Genomic DNA, 16,717 nt, shown 5'->3' with positions numbered 1-16,717 from the left:
GGCGGTACGGCTATGATATGTGATAATAAACTCCCTTGTCGGGGTCCACTATAGCAGTGAATGTATCACAGCCCTACAGTGACGTGTAATCTGCCTCCAGTGACATCCGCAGATAGCCTGCTTTTGCACACATATACAAATAAATTGCATAGACTCGTGTCTTCTCTACATTGTAGTCCGTCTCCATTCTCTACCCATCACTTTCTGCAGTTGTGTACAGTCATCCTCACAGAGCTTGAGCTGCAACCTGGCATTCGTGAGACATTGCTGCTTTGCCAAGCCTGATCACTACGCCCGAGAACATCCTCAGAACTAACATGATGGGAAGACCCATCGAATACTTCGAAGATGACGATAGCTCGCATTGGAGCAGCGACCGCGCCGAGAACGATGTGCCTCCAGCCAATCTCCCCGATATCAATGACAACATCTCCTTCAATGGAGACAGCACGACTGCCGATACGAGGAACCATGGCGGAAGCGATGGTGTCCAGCAGTTCAATTCTCCTGCATCAATGCAACCATGGCAGCCAATCGAGCTGGATCCACCTTCTCTGAATAGCTTGGGTCCCAACAGCATCGAGCGCACGCGACCTGCAAGATATCTTGCTGATCAGGCGTCCACTCTTCCTCTTCCAGCCCCTGAACCTCCTATCCCGACCAACGGATACGTTCCGCGCCATGATCCTGGCTGGCCCCCTTACGAACTCCCTTCATACCTCGAAACTGAACCACGTTCTATCTTCTATCGTTCTAGACCCTATGCTTTTGCCCACCCCAGCTGGGATCCAGTATTTCCTGCAAATCCTTCTACACAACCCGAGCGGCACGGCTATCCTGGAAGTCCATATGCTTACCCTCGCTACCCGCAGCTTGCAGAACAGGAAGCAGAATGGCAGCGACACCTCGCCCGCAGCCAGCAGAGCTCCCGGGGCTTTAACGCACCGACCGTGTTCCCTACAGGACGACCACATACGCATCGGGCAGCCGACCTCTATTGGGTGCCAGCTGATGGCCAGCGTTCTCAATTGACTCGTGTCGAGTACCGTTGGCACACCCAACCTTCGAATCACTTCCATCCCGGCGACTTTTTGGACCTCCCTAGCGTCGCTTCATCCGGTACATATGATGCGCAAATTGATGCATCATCACATCGAGACCATGATATGAGCGACCCCTTTCCCATGACCCCCGAGGACTTTGACCTAATTCCAGAAGCAATTGATGGCTCGCGCGATAGTGAACCCAATAATCTATCTCGGGGACCGGAGCCGGACAACAGCCGTTAGTAAGAGTCTGTGATCTGGCTTCAATACCGGTATTGACATGCGGCTATCTCGTGGAGGAAGTTTCCCAGTCGTCTAACGCACCATACGCTGAGCGCAAGACAATACAGGAGTTGGGAGGTACATCGAGCAATTGAGGGTGCTCAGGATTGAGATGGCGCCTGTTAGTTGGGCATGATGCAATCTTGGACGCTGAAAGAGTAGTGCCATCATGCAGGTATCCGATGAAGGACTAGCTTGCTATTTCGAGCTCAAAAACGTGCCAGCCCTTCCATCAGAAGCTGTGATTCAATCAAAACCCTTCGTGCAGACCCGACCCACTTTGCGAAGACCTCCAACTCTATGGTCATCAATCATGCCTCTCATTCTAGTATAGCTTTCGAATCGTTGCATATCGTTCTACGCCCGCCGTGTTCTTAAGGTCAAAACAAGTGGTGGACCTGCCAAGCCGCTAGCCAACGGAACTAAACAAAAAGGGAAATAAGGCAACAACTTCGTCTCCAGCCTCGTGCTCATCTATGGATGTGTGGTCAGCTCTTCATTCCATTTGCCATAGCACAGCTAAACATATGCTGCGGCTGAGATACATCTGAGATACCGAGGAGCTGGGGATCGAAAGCGGTGAAATGTCTTCTACGTGGAGAGACAGCCGGTGTTGAGATAACCTTGGAAAATGGTTTAAGCAATCGATGTTCATACTGTCTTGGTATTTGACCCAAGGCTGATGTCCAAGCCAAGTAATTCCTGAGCCAACAAGAAGCCTCTTCGGCGGCAGTATGGCTCAACGAACAACTGTCTACACACGCCTTCCATCATCGTCGCCACACACAGACAAGTCCTGCCCCGACTCCGATCTATGAGTTCTCGCCCGCATGAACCAATGGTTGCATCGGGATATGATTCCGTCTCGCAATGCGCGCCTTGCCAGCTTCGTTCGCCTGCCAGATGAGCACCTTGATGTCCGCACGGTCCACATTCTGCGTCGCGCCGCGAGCGAGCCAATCACCCAAGAAGGCCCTTAACATTGGCGCCGTCGCAAGATGCCACGCCTCCGTCACCTTTCGGCCAGACTCTGCATATGGTCCCCAGATCACAACGTTGCCCTTGATGTTCTGCGCGTCCTCTTCAGCTGCCTCTAATTCCGCGTCTCCACTAGACTTCCTCGTGACACGTTTGATGAGGTCCATGGGCCCTCTGGCATTGGCCACGTCTAAGTAATTGGTGCCCAGAAATTCCCAAGGAGGGTCGGCAGAGGTGTCGTAGATGGTGGTATTGAATCTGTAGACTTCGGCCTCAAGCTGCTTACCGGCGAGTAGGGACGCGTCCACCAGTGGCTTCAACCTGGACTTTGGAGTCGACCCTCGAGAAGGCGCTCGTTTTCTCTTGAACGGGATCTTGCGCCTCGCGCGGGATCCTGCGTCATCGTCCTCATAATCCTCATCTGCATTTTCTTTATCATGGTCATAATCCTGACCCACTGACACAGATATTGACTGCACACCTTCGACTCCCTTCGCCGGAAGGTTCTGCTTAGTGGTGGCTTCGAGTAGCTGTGGACCCATCTGAGTTCGGAAGGCTGGGAGATAGCTCAAGTCAGGGAGTGGTTCTGGTGCAAGCGCAGCAATCTCGCGTTCAAATTGGATCAAGGCAGCACCTCGGGGCTTCGGTAGCAGCTTTTGTTCGAAATCTTGCCTGCTAAAAGGATCTGCACCGATGGTAGATTGTGGATGGGTGCTAGGTTCGATGACAGCGTGACGGTTGAGCATCCTGTCATTTTCTTCGAGCTGGTAGAAACGGTCGGAGTTCATGCTGGGCATATTGCCTACCATTTTGGTAATTGTGCGTGAGTGTTTGAGGTCAGCAGCTGCTGTACTCCTGGAGGCGTCAGGAGCTCGAGCTCGAGCTCGAGCTCGAGCGTATCGCAGAATCAAAAGATTTGGGCCGATGCCACATTTCCCCTCTCAACGCTACAACGATGCTGGCTTGCCGTGTTTGCTGCTTCAGGTGTTGTTTGATGCGTACAATCTCCGTACAAGAGCAAATAATATGACTAAAGCAAAGCTTAGACGTGATATCTGCTCATATCGAATCGCGAGGCCAAAGAATGGGAGGCAGGAGCTGTGCGGTTGCCTCTGTGCAAGCCGAATCGTTGCGTGACAGGTTTACCTGGTCTTGGCATGTCAATAACAGCAGTTGCCTGGTCAGGACTTCGTCAAATGCCAAGGCTCGAACTGGCCTTCGTTCCTTTTGTTCGCCCACATAGTGTTTCGGAGATCGATTTACCAGATAAAACCGTACACCGGTGAACTTCGAAACAAGAGAAATCAACATCAAAAAAACCCGGCCGCCGGTAAATCTGTGGCACCCTAAACAGCTGACACTGATTCCGTTGGCTTGCAAGCAGTGGTCGCCTGCGAATGGACAAGCAATGGGACGCAAGTCTTACGACTGTGCCTGAGTGAGCTGTATCAACATTCAAAGACTTGTCTCCTAGATGATTGCTTAGTCTGAGTCTTGGTGGAATAGTGGGGAAAATGTATGATCTGCAACGTATCTCCCCTGAAAACAGCCAATACTGGAGCTTCGTGGCCAGGAGGCTCCGTGCCGGCTGCACGAACAGCAGGACTGCGAGGTTCCTGGCGTGCTCGTAGTCATGAGGCGTAGTGCATTCAGTGAAACTTCAAGCTAGAGTTCCTACTGCAGTACTGCAGCACGGCTCACTCCATCCCATCAGGACTCGCCTCTTCTGGCATTAACTCTTCCTCGGTTCGCGCGTGTTCTTCGTGCCAGGCAAGTTCGCATGATGTCGGATTGAGATCGTCGAGTTCAGGAGGGGCGCAAGGCAAGGGGCCGCGGGAGGACCTTTTAGCATCGAGAAGAGCACAGGCAACTCCGAGGCATGGACATGGTCATGGTTTTTGTTCCAGCGTGATCATGCGATCAAATGGCCCGATGGTATCCCAGTCCAAAAGCAAATTCCATCAAGTGAATGTTAGTGATCTGTATGGACATTCTCCGCAGCGAAAGGTCTTGTCGGCACGGCATTGAGAATGTACCAGAGAGCTCGCCGCAGAAGCGCGGAGTTCACGCATCAATAGTCTTACCTTGTGGCGATTGCGCTCCTGTCTGTGCACGGGTTTTAATTTCCATTGCGAAAGTCACGAGAGATGCAAGTATTTGCGAGGTTTGTCAGCACCACAGACCTCGATGGTCAACGGGGAACTTTCTTCACTCGAGAACTAGCGACAGCTGTGTTTCACGGAGGAGACAGTCGCAAGCTGACACAGTCCGGACTCAGTTTTCCAACTCGTCATCACTGGTCCAAGGATCAGGTACCTAGGTCAATTTGCAAATGAGTCTTCAGTGAGTCTCGCCGCAACTGCAGACGTCGCTGACCGCACACTCATACAAAGGAGACGACTTCGGAAAAGTAGCCAGGGCCCCTCGCAACGTTGAGACCGCTTGATACGGTCAGCACGACGGGTTGAGGCGACATTCAGGACGTGGAGCCGCTGATTGGGACGGGAAATAGCGGTACATCTGCTCGTTGAGACCATGTGTGCAATTTACGAGCATTGACATCACAGTCTCATGCGGGCGGAGCATGACCAGCTCAACAAATTAAACCATGGGTTGAGCACTCCTAGATGGATTTATTTCATGCAGTGACCCAGAACATCGAGCAAGTATTGACTTGTAACTGGCTCACCGACTTCAGATCATTCAAAATGGGCGGCGACAAGACTATGGCCACTGAGCCGGGGGGCGAAAGCACCCAGTAAAATTCACCATGAATGTCTTGTCCATTGTATACATTACTAACGCTTGTCTCGTCAGATACGAGTCGATCAAGACCCAAACTGTGCCTGTGGCCAAACAGAGTGGCCAGCTAGGCAGTATGTATCGTTCCTCTCTGCTGTGTTCCCACACTCACGTTGCGCAGCTGGATCAAACACAGTCGAGGGCGCTCCGTCTTCAACCGGCGGCGAGAAAACAGCTGAGAACATTCGGTACGGCCAGAACATCTCTGAGTCTGGAATGGGAGGTATGACCACCACTTCCACGGGCGAAGCCAATCAAGGTGGAGGATATGGTGGAACGGACCGAGACCTCAAGCAGGAACAGCAGAATAGTGCACGGACTGCGCAAGGACATGGCCCAGGTTCTGGTGTCGGAGCATGATACATGATTCTTCTTATGATGGTACAGCGGCAGTTGGCGATATGCTAGTCGGGTCACCCTCGGTCATGGTAGGAGGAATGACAGCCTGCGCTTGCGGATCGTTCTCAGATTCGACCGGTCTTCGAGCTTCTTTGAGCGACTGTAATGTGACACCGTCCTTGAGCTTCGTTACGCCCACAACTGCCGGGTCACCTCTTCGCACGAACTCATACTGTCCCGGCATCTTGTTTCCTGCAAGTCGGAAGGCCTCCATAGCGACCTGTTCATGCATATTGCCCTTCAATTCGAATATTATACGGCTAACCGCCACGCGAGCAGCCCAGTAGTCGAACTTGCCTTTTCCTTTGCCCATACGGACCTCGTTGCCTTTCGTGTAGACGCCGATGTTCGCACTAACCCGAGTATAAAGCTTGTAGTGCATTCCTCTCAGCTTCTGTCGTATCGTATCTTCGCCGAGCTTGAGCTGTTTTGCTGACACTCTTCGATCGTGATCCTTCATCCGCAGTCCCCATTCACCCCAGCATACAGTGGTACCTCGCATAGATCCGCCCGTTGGCATGCGAGGCCGGCCGACCATGGACTTTCGTTTTTCGGCCTGCTTCGGTAGGAGCCAATTCCGCCGGACGGATGTCGTCGTGAAGCTCCGCGCACATATTGGCCGCAATCGCTGATGGGGGATTGACCGCTGTGAGGTGATCTGAAGGTTCGAGAAGGAGGACAGAAGGTTCGCGTAGCTTTCGCGCCCACTTCGTTGGAGCGCCATAGTTGAAGGGAGGAGCGCTTGAGGTGCCGGCAAAGAGTATCTGCACAACAGCACGCCCTGAGCGGATGATCAAGATGCGCACGACGGTCTGCGGATCTGTCAGTGCACAAGCTCCCAAAAGTTGAACAGCGAACCTCTAACCTGCGCTGCAGTCCGCCGTATAAGTGCCAAGCAAATGAGTGGACCACTTTAGCCTTAAACGCGTATCTTCATGACGCGACTTGCGGAAGGTACGCCAGAATGTCTGAAGCAATTGTCATCAACTGAATTCGTTCTACTTCTAAACAAAAAACCCATTTCCTCTTGCCTCTGGCAGAACATGGCACCTGCTCACTAAGTGATTGCTCTAGACTGGCTCTGCACGCTCTCTGCACCGTAGTCATGCCAGCCGACATCCGCAGCTTCTTCGGCGGCGGCGCAGGAGGGGCGAAGCCTGCCGCTCCCAAGGTGCGTGACCATTCTTAAGATCCATGTCTATCTGGTCTAACATAATACTCTGTAGGCTCCTACAGAGCCCGAGAAGAAGGCACGAGGTCGAAAGGTCATCTCAGACGATGAAGAGGAGGAAGTGATCAAACCCAAGAAAGCATCCACACCTGCCAAAAAGGCCACTGCGAAGCCCAAGGTTGAAGAGACTACAAGCTCCGCCTATTTCGCCTCCAACAAGTCCAAGTCGACAAGCCAGTCAACTCCCGTAAAGAAGTCCACTTCTTCCACGAAGACCACCCCAGGCAAAGCCACCAACGGTGCCACCCCATCTAGCGGCCGGAGATCTGCGAGGACGACCGGCAAGAAAAGCTATACCGAGTACGACGATGACGCCGCCATGGTGCTCGATGACAAGACTGGCGACGATGACATCTTCGCTGAGAACTTCAAGGGCAGGAAAGCCAATGACGATTACGATGAAGGCTCAGATGAAGAGAATGTCGTAAAATCCATCGGCAAGCGTAATGGCAGCAAGCGCAACGGCGTAAAGGATGAATCTGATGATGACGATCTTGAGATGGCTGAGATCAACGGCACCGATGGCGGCAGCGATACGAAGCGCAAGACCACCAATGCACGCAAGCGCAAATCGAAAGAAGCCACTGAAGACGGGGAAGACTTCGAAGAAGATCAGACGCCCAGGAAGAAAGCTAAGAAGTCGACTGCGAAAGCTGCGCCGAGGAAGCCGAGAGCGAAGAAAGAGCCACAGGAAGAAGACAAAGAAGTTCAGGAACTAATGGACTCCATCCCGACTATCCGAGCGCCGACACCCCCTCCGCGCGATCCAGATAGTAAATGGACCTTTGCGCAGGGCGGTGGCAACGCTAATGTTCAACCGGCTGGTGCTGGCATGAAAGAGATTCCTGAAGGCGCTGATGATTGCCTCATCGGCTTGACGTTCGTCTTTACTGGTGTTTTGGAAACCTTAGGTCGCGAAGAAGGTCAAAGTCTTGTCAAACGCTACGGCGGCAAAGTCACCAGCGGTCCTTCCTCCAAGACGAGCTTCGTGGTGCTCGGTAGTGATGCTGGGCCCAAAAAACTGGAAACTATTCAGAAGTTCGGCATCAAGACCATCAATGAAGACGGTTTGTTCGAATTGATTAGACGCCGACCTGCAGGTGGCGGGACTGCCTCTGGTGCCGAGGCTGCTCAGAAGAAACGTGCCGAGCAGGACGCCAAAGTCAAGAAAGATGCCGAGGAGATAGAGCGCAGAGAAAAGGAGCGCGAGAAGGAAGAAGCCAGAGTCGCCAAGATCAAAGCCCAGCGCACCGGTGCTCCTGCGAAGCAGGATGGTCCCAAGATTGACGACCGCCTCTGGGTGGACAAGTACGCCCCAGACACGCTCCAGCATATCTGTGGTAATAAGGCTACGGTTGAAAGGCTACAGAAATGGCTTCAAGGGTGGCGCCGGAATGCGAAGTTCAATTTCAAGAAGGCTGGTCCAGACGGTGATGGTATCAGACGGGCTGCCATGCTGTTCGGCCCACCAGGTGTTGGTAAAACAACTGCTGCTCACCTCATCGCCAAGCTTGAAGGCTACGACGTTGTCGAGACCAATGCAAGCGATACACGAAGCAAGAAGTTGATGGAAGCGGCTTTGAAAGGCGTTCTCGACACCAAATCAATCATGGGGTACTTCGCTGGGGAAGGCAAGGAGGTCGACGAGAAGAAGCAGAATCTGGTTATGATTATGGACGAGGTTGATGGTATGTCGGCCGGTGACCGTGGTGGCGTTGGCGCACTTGCTGCTGTTGCGAAGAAAACCAACATTCCACTCATCCTCATCTGCAACGAACGCAAGCTCCCCAAGATGAAGCCATTCGACAATGTTGTCGCTGAGATAGGGTTTCGGCGTCCGACTACTGATCAAATTCGCAGCCGAATCATGAGCATCTGCTTCCGTGAAGGATTCAAGCTGCCAGCTCCTGTCCTCAATGCCATTATTGAAGGCGCTAATGCAGACATCCGGCGAATCATCAACATGCTCTCCACCATCAAAGTTGATGCCCACGACAAAGACCTCACATATGACGACACCAAGGCTATGCACAAAGCGTGGGAAAAACATGTCATCTTGAAGCCCTGGGACATTGTCAGCAAGATTATGCGCCCTCAGATGTTTGCTGAGAGTGGAGGTGCAACTCTTAACGAAAAGACCGAGCTCTATTTCAACGACCACGAATTCAGCTCGTTGATGCTGCAGGAGAACTACCTCAAATCTCAACCCTCCCGCATTGGCAACTACGGTGGTAAAGAACGCAACCTCAAATGGCTTGAGCTCGCAGACAACGCCGCTTCTAGCATCAGCGACGGAGACCTTGTCGACCGCATGATTCACGGCTCTCAACAGCAATGGTCACTCATGCCCCTGCACGCCATCTTTAGCTTCGTCCGTCCAGCTTCCTATGTGTACGGCAACTTCAACACGCAGGTTGGCTTTGCGGGCTGGTTGGGCCAGAACAGCAAGCAAGGCAAGCTGTCCCGCTTCGTCAAGGAAATTCAGGGTCATATGCGCCTCAGAACTGCGGCTGACCGCAATGAGATTCGTCAGCAGTACTTACCAGCCCTTTGGCACTCTACCGTTGGCAGACTACTCAAAGTCGGCAAAGATGCGGTGCCTGACATGATCGACTTCATGGATTCCTACTACCTCACCAAGGATGACTACGATGCCATCATCGAGCTCGGCGTTGGGCCTATGCAAGGTGAGGGCGACGAATCCGTCCTCAAGAACATGGAATCCGCGACAAAAGCTACCTTCACCCGCATGTACAACCAACAGAGCCATCCGATGCCCTTTGTGAAAGCGAGCACCGTGGGAGGCGTGAGCAAAGCCGCTGGTATGAAGCGTGAGAAGCCCGATCTTGAAGAGGCGATTGAGGATGAGGACGAGGCTCTGGAGGAGGTCGTCGATGATGCAGACGAGGACGACGCCGAGATCGATCTCAAGAAGGACAAGTACATTAAAGCCCCCAAGAAGAAGGGCGCTGCCAAGGGTGGTGCGAAGAGGAAGAAGGCCGCTGCTGCGGATGAAGATGATGACGTCGACGACGAAGACGTTAAGCCCGCGAAGAAGGGGCGTGGCGGCGGCGCAGCGGGGAGAGGTAGAGGTAGAGGACGTGGACGGTAGGCACGCCGCTGACATGGTCTGCAGCCACAGACCTGCGTTGCCCAAACGAGGCGAGACCAGGCAAGGCTGTGCCAGCCAGGGAGGGGCATGAGCACAGAGTCCGCAGCATGGAATCTCACTCCTCTCCAACGTGAAGGAGAAACGTTCAGATGTATCATAGGCGTACGGCACGGCCTGCCAGAGCACACACACATCCAAGCGGCATCTGCACAACAGCATGGATCTACCGGTCTCGAACGACGGGAGGCAAGAGAAGCACAAACGGGATTAGGTACACTATTCCAAGGACGATCCGGCCGGAGAGACGGCCAAAGGGCATCAGTTACCACACATGGTGAGCAGGTCAGATCAGATTAGAATCAGCAATGCACAGTACCAGCATAGTCTAACAGCTGAGAAGAATTGCACATTCACGAATGGTTGAGATTTTTTGTCTTAAGAATGAGTCTATCGATCTGATCCGATACGGTCATACCATCCTTTCCCGTTCTGTTCAGTTCAGTTTTGAAGTACTTCGCACTTTGGTCTTTGTGAAGCGGCGTGTTCTGGCAGCAAGGGAATCCCAACGCCCCTCCCTTCTTTGTACCCTCGTGCCTGTTCGTTATACTCTCGTGAATGCATACGGTCGTACAGTCGTAATTCCAGACTCCACTGAACGTGGCACATTCATCGACCCAGGTCATACACAGTTCATGCCGTCTCCTCCACTCGCCCCTCAAGAGGCAGACCGTAAGCATCTTCTCGACCCCCAGCCTTCTAGGCTTCGTACTTCGGCAGCTGCTCGCCCCCGCCTCCATCCTGGCCTTCAGCCCTCACACGGTCCTCACGGGCGTACTCCTCCTTCTCTTTGTCTTTTCCCTTCTCCTTCTTGACCCTTCCCCCGTCATGAGGGCGCCGCAACAGACCCTTGAGGCCCTTCTTCTCATCCACTCCCCTTCCCTCTGACCCCTCATCGTCATCCTCGTCATCATCGTCTCTCGGATGCCGAATCCCCTGCTCCAGCTCCTCATAGTCCACCAGATCCCCGGCCCCATCCACGTTAGCCACAACTTGAGTTCGCAACGAGTCTGGGATGCCGCGCACTGTGACTCCGCCACGTGGCACCTCACCCCTGAGCTTCTCGGTGAAGGTTTTCTGCGGCGTGACGATCTCAAGCTCGATGCTCCAGCGCAGACCGAACTGGCGCGCGACGTTGTAGGTCGTGAAGGTGGGGTTGAGGATGGGTTCGTGTAGGCGACCGAGCTTGGCGGAGGTCAGGTGGAGGGGGTGTAGGGTGGAGAGGTTGATGGCGTTGGAGTCGGAGCCAGCCGTCGTGGTGAAAGCGGGTTTGTCTTTATCGCTGGTGCCGAGGGTGGTGGGTGCGGTGAGCTGGATGGTCTGGTTTAGTCCGACGTCTTTGGCGAGGATGATAGCGACAGTCTTTTGGTCTTCTTGTGGGAGGACAAGGTGCTGGGCGCGCGTCATGGTGGTGCACATGACGCGAAAATCGAAGGATTTGATCCTGATGGTTGGAAGGGCTGCAGGGTCGAGCGTGGTGGACTGGGAGTTGAAGTCTGGCGTGACCGTGAGGTGGAATGGGATTGGATCCGGGTGGTAGACCTGTAGTGCGGTTGGGAAGGACACCGTGCAGTTGAGGGTCAGGCGCGGTGTAGACGACGAGGACACCGACAGGCCGGAGAACAAGCTGCGTAGTGGACTGTTGCCGCGCGACGTCGTCCTCGCCACGGGGTCATTGCTAGGCTGTGGGGAGAGTCGGGCTCCGTCTGCTCCAGTGGAGGTCGTTGGCGCCAGACTATCTCCAGCATCTGACAGTCTGGAAGATTTCAGGACGAGCTGCTTCTTCCAGGCATCCATGGCCCAGTCGGTCAGCACCTCCTCTCGCCGTGCTGGCTGGAAGTTGATCGGGCGGACCGAAGTTCTGGACTTGGGCCCTCGAAATGTGTGAGTGCCTTTGGCTTCCGTCACCGTCGCTTCTAGTACATACTCGACATACGCCCAGCAGGCACGGCCAAACATGCCGTGATAATGATACATAGGCGGCGGCATCTCCTGCTCCACCACATCGATATCATCGGTACTCAGGTAGCTGCTATGCGGCTTGAAGCGGTCCTTCTTTTTGCCTGTCAGTTGCGTCTCATCGGCCACGAAGGGCAGCTGGATGCTAAAGGGCCAAGAGCGTTCGCCGGGCCCGTAGGTGTAGTCGCTCTTGAAGAGTTCTTGTTCGATGTTGAAGAACGTTGCGCGGGATCGGTACCAGGCTGAGGACTGGCCGTAGCTTTGATAGATCTTACACTTTGCGCGGCCGTAGAAGGTCACTACAACGGAACCGATGGAGACCGAGTCGTCGATACTAGAGAGACTGATGCTGCCGGAGAGCGTTTCGCCGGGGTAGAGAACCGTAGGGGTGCCTGGTGCGAAGGTGACGTCGAGCCCGTCGGCGTTGCGAAACCTGGCTCGCGGCATGGTGCTGAGGAGTATGAGTGTATGTTAAGTACCTTCCGACGGGACGCTGTATCGAGCGGATACCTATAGTAATTACCCACTCAGAAGCGATCGTAGTTGTCGATTACGTATTTGTATAGCGACTGTCTAGGTATGCACAGTGTTCGTTGACCAGGGTGATGGGAATCGGTTTCACTGTTGAGGTAGGCTACGTGTTCATGGGCAACTGCCACAGTATATATGCAGGATTGCAACTTCTCCACCTCTCGTATCGGGTTTGACCAGATTTCAGCCTCAGCTATTGATCATTCGGTCGTCCAACAGTGCCGCTTGCAGTCTCGTGCTGCGAATGGTTGTACGCTCTCCGCAGCAGCTGGCTGTGGAGCGATTGGCGAGGTGCGGTGCGAAATCAGCCTGATCGACGGCTGGTATACGAATACGGCAGTAGGCGGTGCTCTCGTTTTCCCGGAGAAGCTTGGTGCGAAGGGCACAAAGCAAGGGCTTCCTGTCGACTAGTCCTCTTTTAGATCTATTCGACGGATATCTGCTGTGGATTATCATTGCACCCTAACTATGGGAGACGAGACGGGGCTGGCTGTACACTACAGTCACGAACTCACTGGCATACTGCCCAAGCCACATGTTGGAGTCGGAGACGGAGCTGGAGGCTGATGTAGACGCTCTGCAATGTGGCTATGCTATTCAGGCAGACCCAAAGATGATCCAACACGGTACCGCTGTAGTATCTGTGTATCGCTATGATATGCAATCAGGTGTAATCCCAACAAGGTCAACTCCGACAATGCATCGACCATGCTCATGTTTATCCTTTACCTGCGCCGACTTGCCCGGCGTTCATCGTGTTTCGAAGTCATGCACCCAAGAATCCCCTTCTTCATTTGATTATGCCCATCATGCCGAGTCTCAAGTCTCGTTCGCGCCGTCCAATTCGAGAAATCGTTCCTCATCATCATTCATTTCGTTGCCCTTGAAATCGACAACTATGCGGCGCCCTCGTTTAGTTTCCGGGATTCCATCTCGTGCTGCACCAAAATCGAGAATCTGGACTGCGTCAGTAAGAAACGGTCGAGGAGAACAGCTAAACTCACCTCGATAAAGGTCACCCCGTCGCGTTGCACAGCTGCAACGCATCTGCGCTCATTGAACTTGACTTGCCAAACTCCACTAAGGTCACTCAACAGGTCTTTGACACAATCACCGGTCTTGATGTTCCACAGCTTGAGCGTTCGGTCACTGCCAGAGATCACCTTCTGGTCATCGTGCTGAAAACAGGTAATGGCGCCCGTGTGAGCACTTAAGGTAGCCTTGCACTGACCGTTGTCGGGGTCCCAGATTCGCAGTGTTGAATCCGCAGCCGCAGACACGAGACGATCACAGCTGAGGTCAAGTAACCCAACTAACGATGTATGTCCCTCGAGTGCGTAGATCGGAGTGCCAGTATCGAGCGACCAGATTCGTACCATGTTGTCCATAGATCCACTAATGCACCTGTTACGCTCGTGGTCAAGGACCACGCTGTACACCTTCTGCGTGTGACCTTGCAGGCGGTGAACCGTCTCCCCAGTGGAGATTTTCCAAACACGAACCGTACAGTCATAACTTCCGCTGACCAGAGTGTCCGCATATGCTGCAATTGCTCGTACCGAGTGTTGGTGACCAGTGAGGGTCCGGACGAAATACGGACAGTCGTCAACGTCGTTGTCGTTCTCATCCTGGATGAACAGAGGATCCTCCGGTCGTGGCAGCTTCCATACCCGTAGAGTAGAGTCGCGCGAACCAGTGATGATCAGTGGTTGACGGGGGGTCATGATAGGCTTCCCTTCTGCATTCTTGCCCGTCTCCACAGGCGTCACAACTTGCAGACACCGCACGGTCGATGTGTGGCCTCGGAAGACTTGTCGCTGTTCGCCTTTCTTGATGTCCCAGACACGTACTGATCTGTCAGTCGAGCCGGAAACAAGCGTGTTTCCTTCATATTGCAGCGCCCAGACGCCCCCTTCATGGCCGATCAATTTTGCTCTCAATGCTCCGGTCTGGGTATCGTAAACATTGATGTTGTTGTCGTCGCTACCTGTCAGTATCTTCTCGGTATCGAATTGTAGACATGTTACGACGTGCGTATCATGTGCACGAAAGGCTATGTGGCGTGGCTTTGTGTCCTCGCACATCCAGTTTTTGCGGATTAGGTAGTGCCGTCGATAAAGAGACTTGTACAGATGCATCGAGTCGAGAGAGGGTATCCCAACCTGCGGGTATGAGACAGCTAGTGCTGCTGCTTTTGCGGCATTGTATGGACCCTCGGCCGTGGTCATCTGCTCCATCCAGTTGATCGAACTGATGTCAACCGATGTCTCTCGAGACGAAATGCGCCGCTTCTTAGCAGGCTTGTTGCGATTAGAAAGCATAGTCGCGGCTTTTCGCTTGGAGCGACGTAGTAGCCCCGTGATACCTCCCTGTGCATTGGAAGACTGCGGAGAGGAAGCATTACCTTCTGTCTCAGACTTCATGCCTGAGAGCATGCTGATGTCTCGTTCGTACCCGTTGCCTCCACTGGGATCTTGCCAACCCCAGCCCTCCGCAATGGCGATCTGCATTTCACCTTCGGCGAGCTGGAAACCATCCACGTCGAACATTTCTTTCCACACCTTTTCCTCCTGATTGATCAGCTGTCGCCATTTTTTCGACACCTGTGACGCCCGACACAAGCTCTTCAGATCTAGGTACCGAACTATGTTGCATGCTAATTCGGCAGGTAGCAGCGCCAAAAAGTCACACTTGAGGGCAGGATTGACAACATCGGCTACCACATGTAGTGTCTCTTTAGGACAGCGTCTCAACAGCTGGTGCATTACGTAGCCCTTGAGCTCGTCAGGGATAGCCTCAAAGAAATCAAGCATGGCTGGAATCTCCGTGATCGAGAAATCAGAAAACCTGGATAAACTGCCGTTGGCGTTTGGCCCAGCTGCGGACATGGGCCGGGAGAGCGATTTAGTGGGCGTCGGGTCGACTTCCTCATCACCAGGTACTTCGTACTGAGACGCGAATTCCGAGGCGGAATCAATATCGGCAAAGTAACCAGTATTTTGGAGGTTAGCAGCCGCGGTGACAGGGGATAAACTTGGGCTGGGTAAGCTGCCGTCCACGCCCGAAGGGCTTTCAGCAACATGCAGTCGTGCTGGTATCGACGAGAGCGCTCTTCGACTCAGTGGTCGTCCCGAGCCATCTATCGTGTCTGTCTCAACTGGTGGCGTAGGGACTGCGGTATCGTGGGACATGCCCCGATGACTGGTTCTTTGGGCGGGAGAATCCGACTCTTCATCATTCTGGTCGTCCAGCGTTGTAGCTGCAGGAGCGGTCGACGTTTCTTCGAAAGATTCACGTTGCTCTAGACCAGGGGATGGTAGAGGTGCGTCGCCCGGATGCGAGGGCCGAGCATTAGACCGAGTCGATCTTCGCAGGTCCCGATGCTGTCGAGGCTGACTCTCCGGGGTGATTGGGTTTGCAGAACGCATACCTCGTATTCTGGGATGTGATTGTAAGGATGGCCGGGCTCTGCTGCTTGTTGCATTAGCTGATACCCGTCTTCTCTTGGTACGATGGGTGGATAGCGCATCCATGCCCGACAACTGCATGTCGTTTTCCGTGAAAGAGTCGGGAGAAGCAAGGCGAGCCGAATGATCCTCACGGGGAACGGCAAGTGGATGAGAAGCTAATTGGGGGTCGGTTTGATCCCATGGCCCATGGTTCTGCACCGTTTGGACAGTGCCGTTCTTTTCAGCCAGGACCTTCTGCTCCTCTTGCAATTGCTCGAGTGCAATAGACGCATCCGCAGCCTCGCGGAAGATTGTGGGCTTGTCTCCAACTCGAAAGGAAATATTCTTTAGTCGATCCGGGGTCGGGGTGGCGGCCAAAGGGAACAGCTTGGGGTCGAGCTGATGGTTACGATTTGGTGGCCGCATGATCAAGGGAGGGAACCGAGTGGTTGTGGTTGTGGTTGTCGTCACCACGGTAGTTTGCGTGGCTGGAGCAAAGGAGAATTGGGCCAGGGTAGCTGGTGACCCGTATTCCAAGTTCGAGCCCCCAGGGCGGGCTTTGCCGCTGGGCCTCCGCATCCTGAAAACGCGCTCTTGTGTAGAATGGACGGGCCCCGAGGGAGATGGTAGACTTGAGTCGTCGACGTCGTCCATAGTGATAAAGAGTCTAACTCGGGCAACGGTTGGGCATGGAAGGAGATCAATGTGGATGTCCTCGGCAAGGGTCGCGTTAGGCCGTCAGTATCGATCTCTTGGAGCCGAAAGGAGGCCACGAATGGATAACAACGTTTTGTGACCACAGCGAACCGACAAGTAGATATCAAGAAAGGGCACCAGACAGCCTACGCGGCAGTCAGGATCGCACAGGCTG

The 16,717-nt window shown here is 53.8% G+C and overlaps 7 protein-coding genes across 7 annotated transcripts; 3 read left to right on the top strand and 4 right to left on the bottom strand.

Annotated features, from left to right (window-relative positions):
- Positions 1-320: 320 nt before the first annotated feature.
- Positions 321-1,289, top strand: HMPREF1541_02855 (uncharacterized protein; the record flags this gene model as incomplete). The annotated part of the gene is made up of 1 exon (XM_008717210.1): positions 321-1,289. The coding sequence occupies one exon, from the start codon at positions 321-323 to the stop codon at positions 1,287-1,289; it is 969 nt and encodes a 322-aa protein (XP_008715432.1).
- An 851-nt stretch (positions 1,290-2,140) lies between these two features.
- On the bottom strand, positions 2,141-3,115 carry HMPREF1541_02854 (uncharacterized protein; the record flags this gene model as incomplete). The annotated part of the gene is made up of 1 exon (XM_008717209.1): positions 2,141-3,115. One exon carries the CDS (start codon positions 3,113-3,115, stop codon positions 2,141-2,143), a length of 975 nt encoding a protein of 324 aa, XP_008715431.1.
- Positions 3,116-5,076: 1,961 nt separating this feature from the next.
- Positions 5,077-5,468, top strand: HMPREF1541_02853 (uncharacterized protein; the record flags this gene model as incomplete). The annotated part of the gene is made up of 2 exons (XM_008717208.1): positions 5,077-5,182; positions 5,230-5,468. The coding sequence occupies 2 exons, from the start codon at positions 5,077-5,079 to the stop codon at positions 5,466-5,468; spliced, it is 345 nt and encodes a 114-aa protein (XP_008715430.1).
- Positions 5,469-5,481: 13 nt separating this feature from the next.
- On the bottom strand, positions 5,482-6,231 carry HMPREF1541_02852 (ribosomal protein L16; the record flags this gene model as incomplete). Its single annotated transcript, XM_008717207.1, has 1 exon — positions 5,482-6,231. The coding sequence occupies one exon, from the start codon at positions 6,229-6,231 to the stop codon at positions 5,482-5,484; it is 750 nt and encodes a 249-aa protein (XP_008715429.1).
- A 381-nt stretch (positions 6,232-6,612) lies between these two features.
- HMPREF1541_02851 (uncharacterized protein) lies at positions 6,613-9,850 on the top strand (the record flags this gene model as incomplete). The annotated part of the gene is made up of 2 exons (XM_008717206.1): positions 6,613-6,678; positions 6,734-9,850. 2 exons carry the CDS (start codon positions 6,613-6,615, stop codon positions 9,848-9,850), a joined length of 3,183 nt encoding a protein of 1,060 aa, XP_008715428.1.
- A 756-nt stretch (positions 9,851-10,606) lies between these two features.
- On the bottom strand, positions 10,607-12,313 carry HMPREF1541_02850 (uncharacterized protein; the record flags this gene model as incomplete). The annotated part of the gene is made up of 1 exon (XM_008717205.1): positions 10,607-12,313. One exon carries the CDS (start codon positions 12,311-12,313, stop codon positions 10,607-10,609), a length of 1,707 nt encoding a protein of 568 aa, XP_008715427.1.
- Positions 12,314-13,216: 903 nt separating this feature from the next.
- Positions 13,217-16,500, bottom strand: HMPREF1541_02849 (uncharacterized protein; the record flags this gene model as incomplete). The annotated part of the gene is made up of 2 exons (XM_008717204.1): positions 13,217-13,354; positions 13,402-16,500. The coding sequence occupies 2 exons, from the start codon at positions 16,498-16,500 to the stop codon at positions 13,217-13,219; spliced, it is 3,237 nt and encodes a 1,078-aa protein (XP_008715426.1).
- Positions 16,501-16,717: the final 217 nt, after the last annotated feature.

Source organism: Cyphellophora europaea (genome assembly GCF_000365145.1).
Source record: "Cyphellophora europaea CBS 101466 unplaced genomic scaffold supercont1.2, whole genome shotgun sequence".
Classification (NCBI taxonomy): domain Eukaryota; kingdom Fungi; phylum Ascomycota; class Eurotiomycetes; order Chaetothyriales; family Cyphellophoraceae; genus Cyphellophora; species Cyphellophora europaea.
This window is presented reverse-complemented; position numbering and strand designations above follow the sequence as displayed.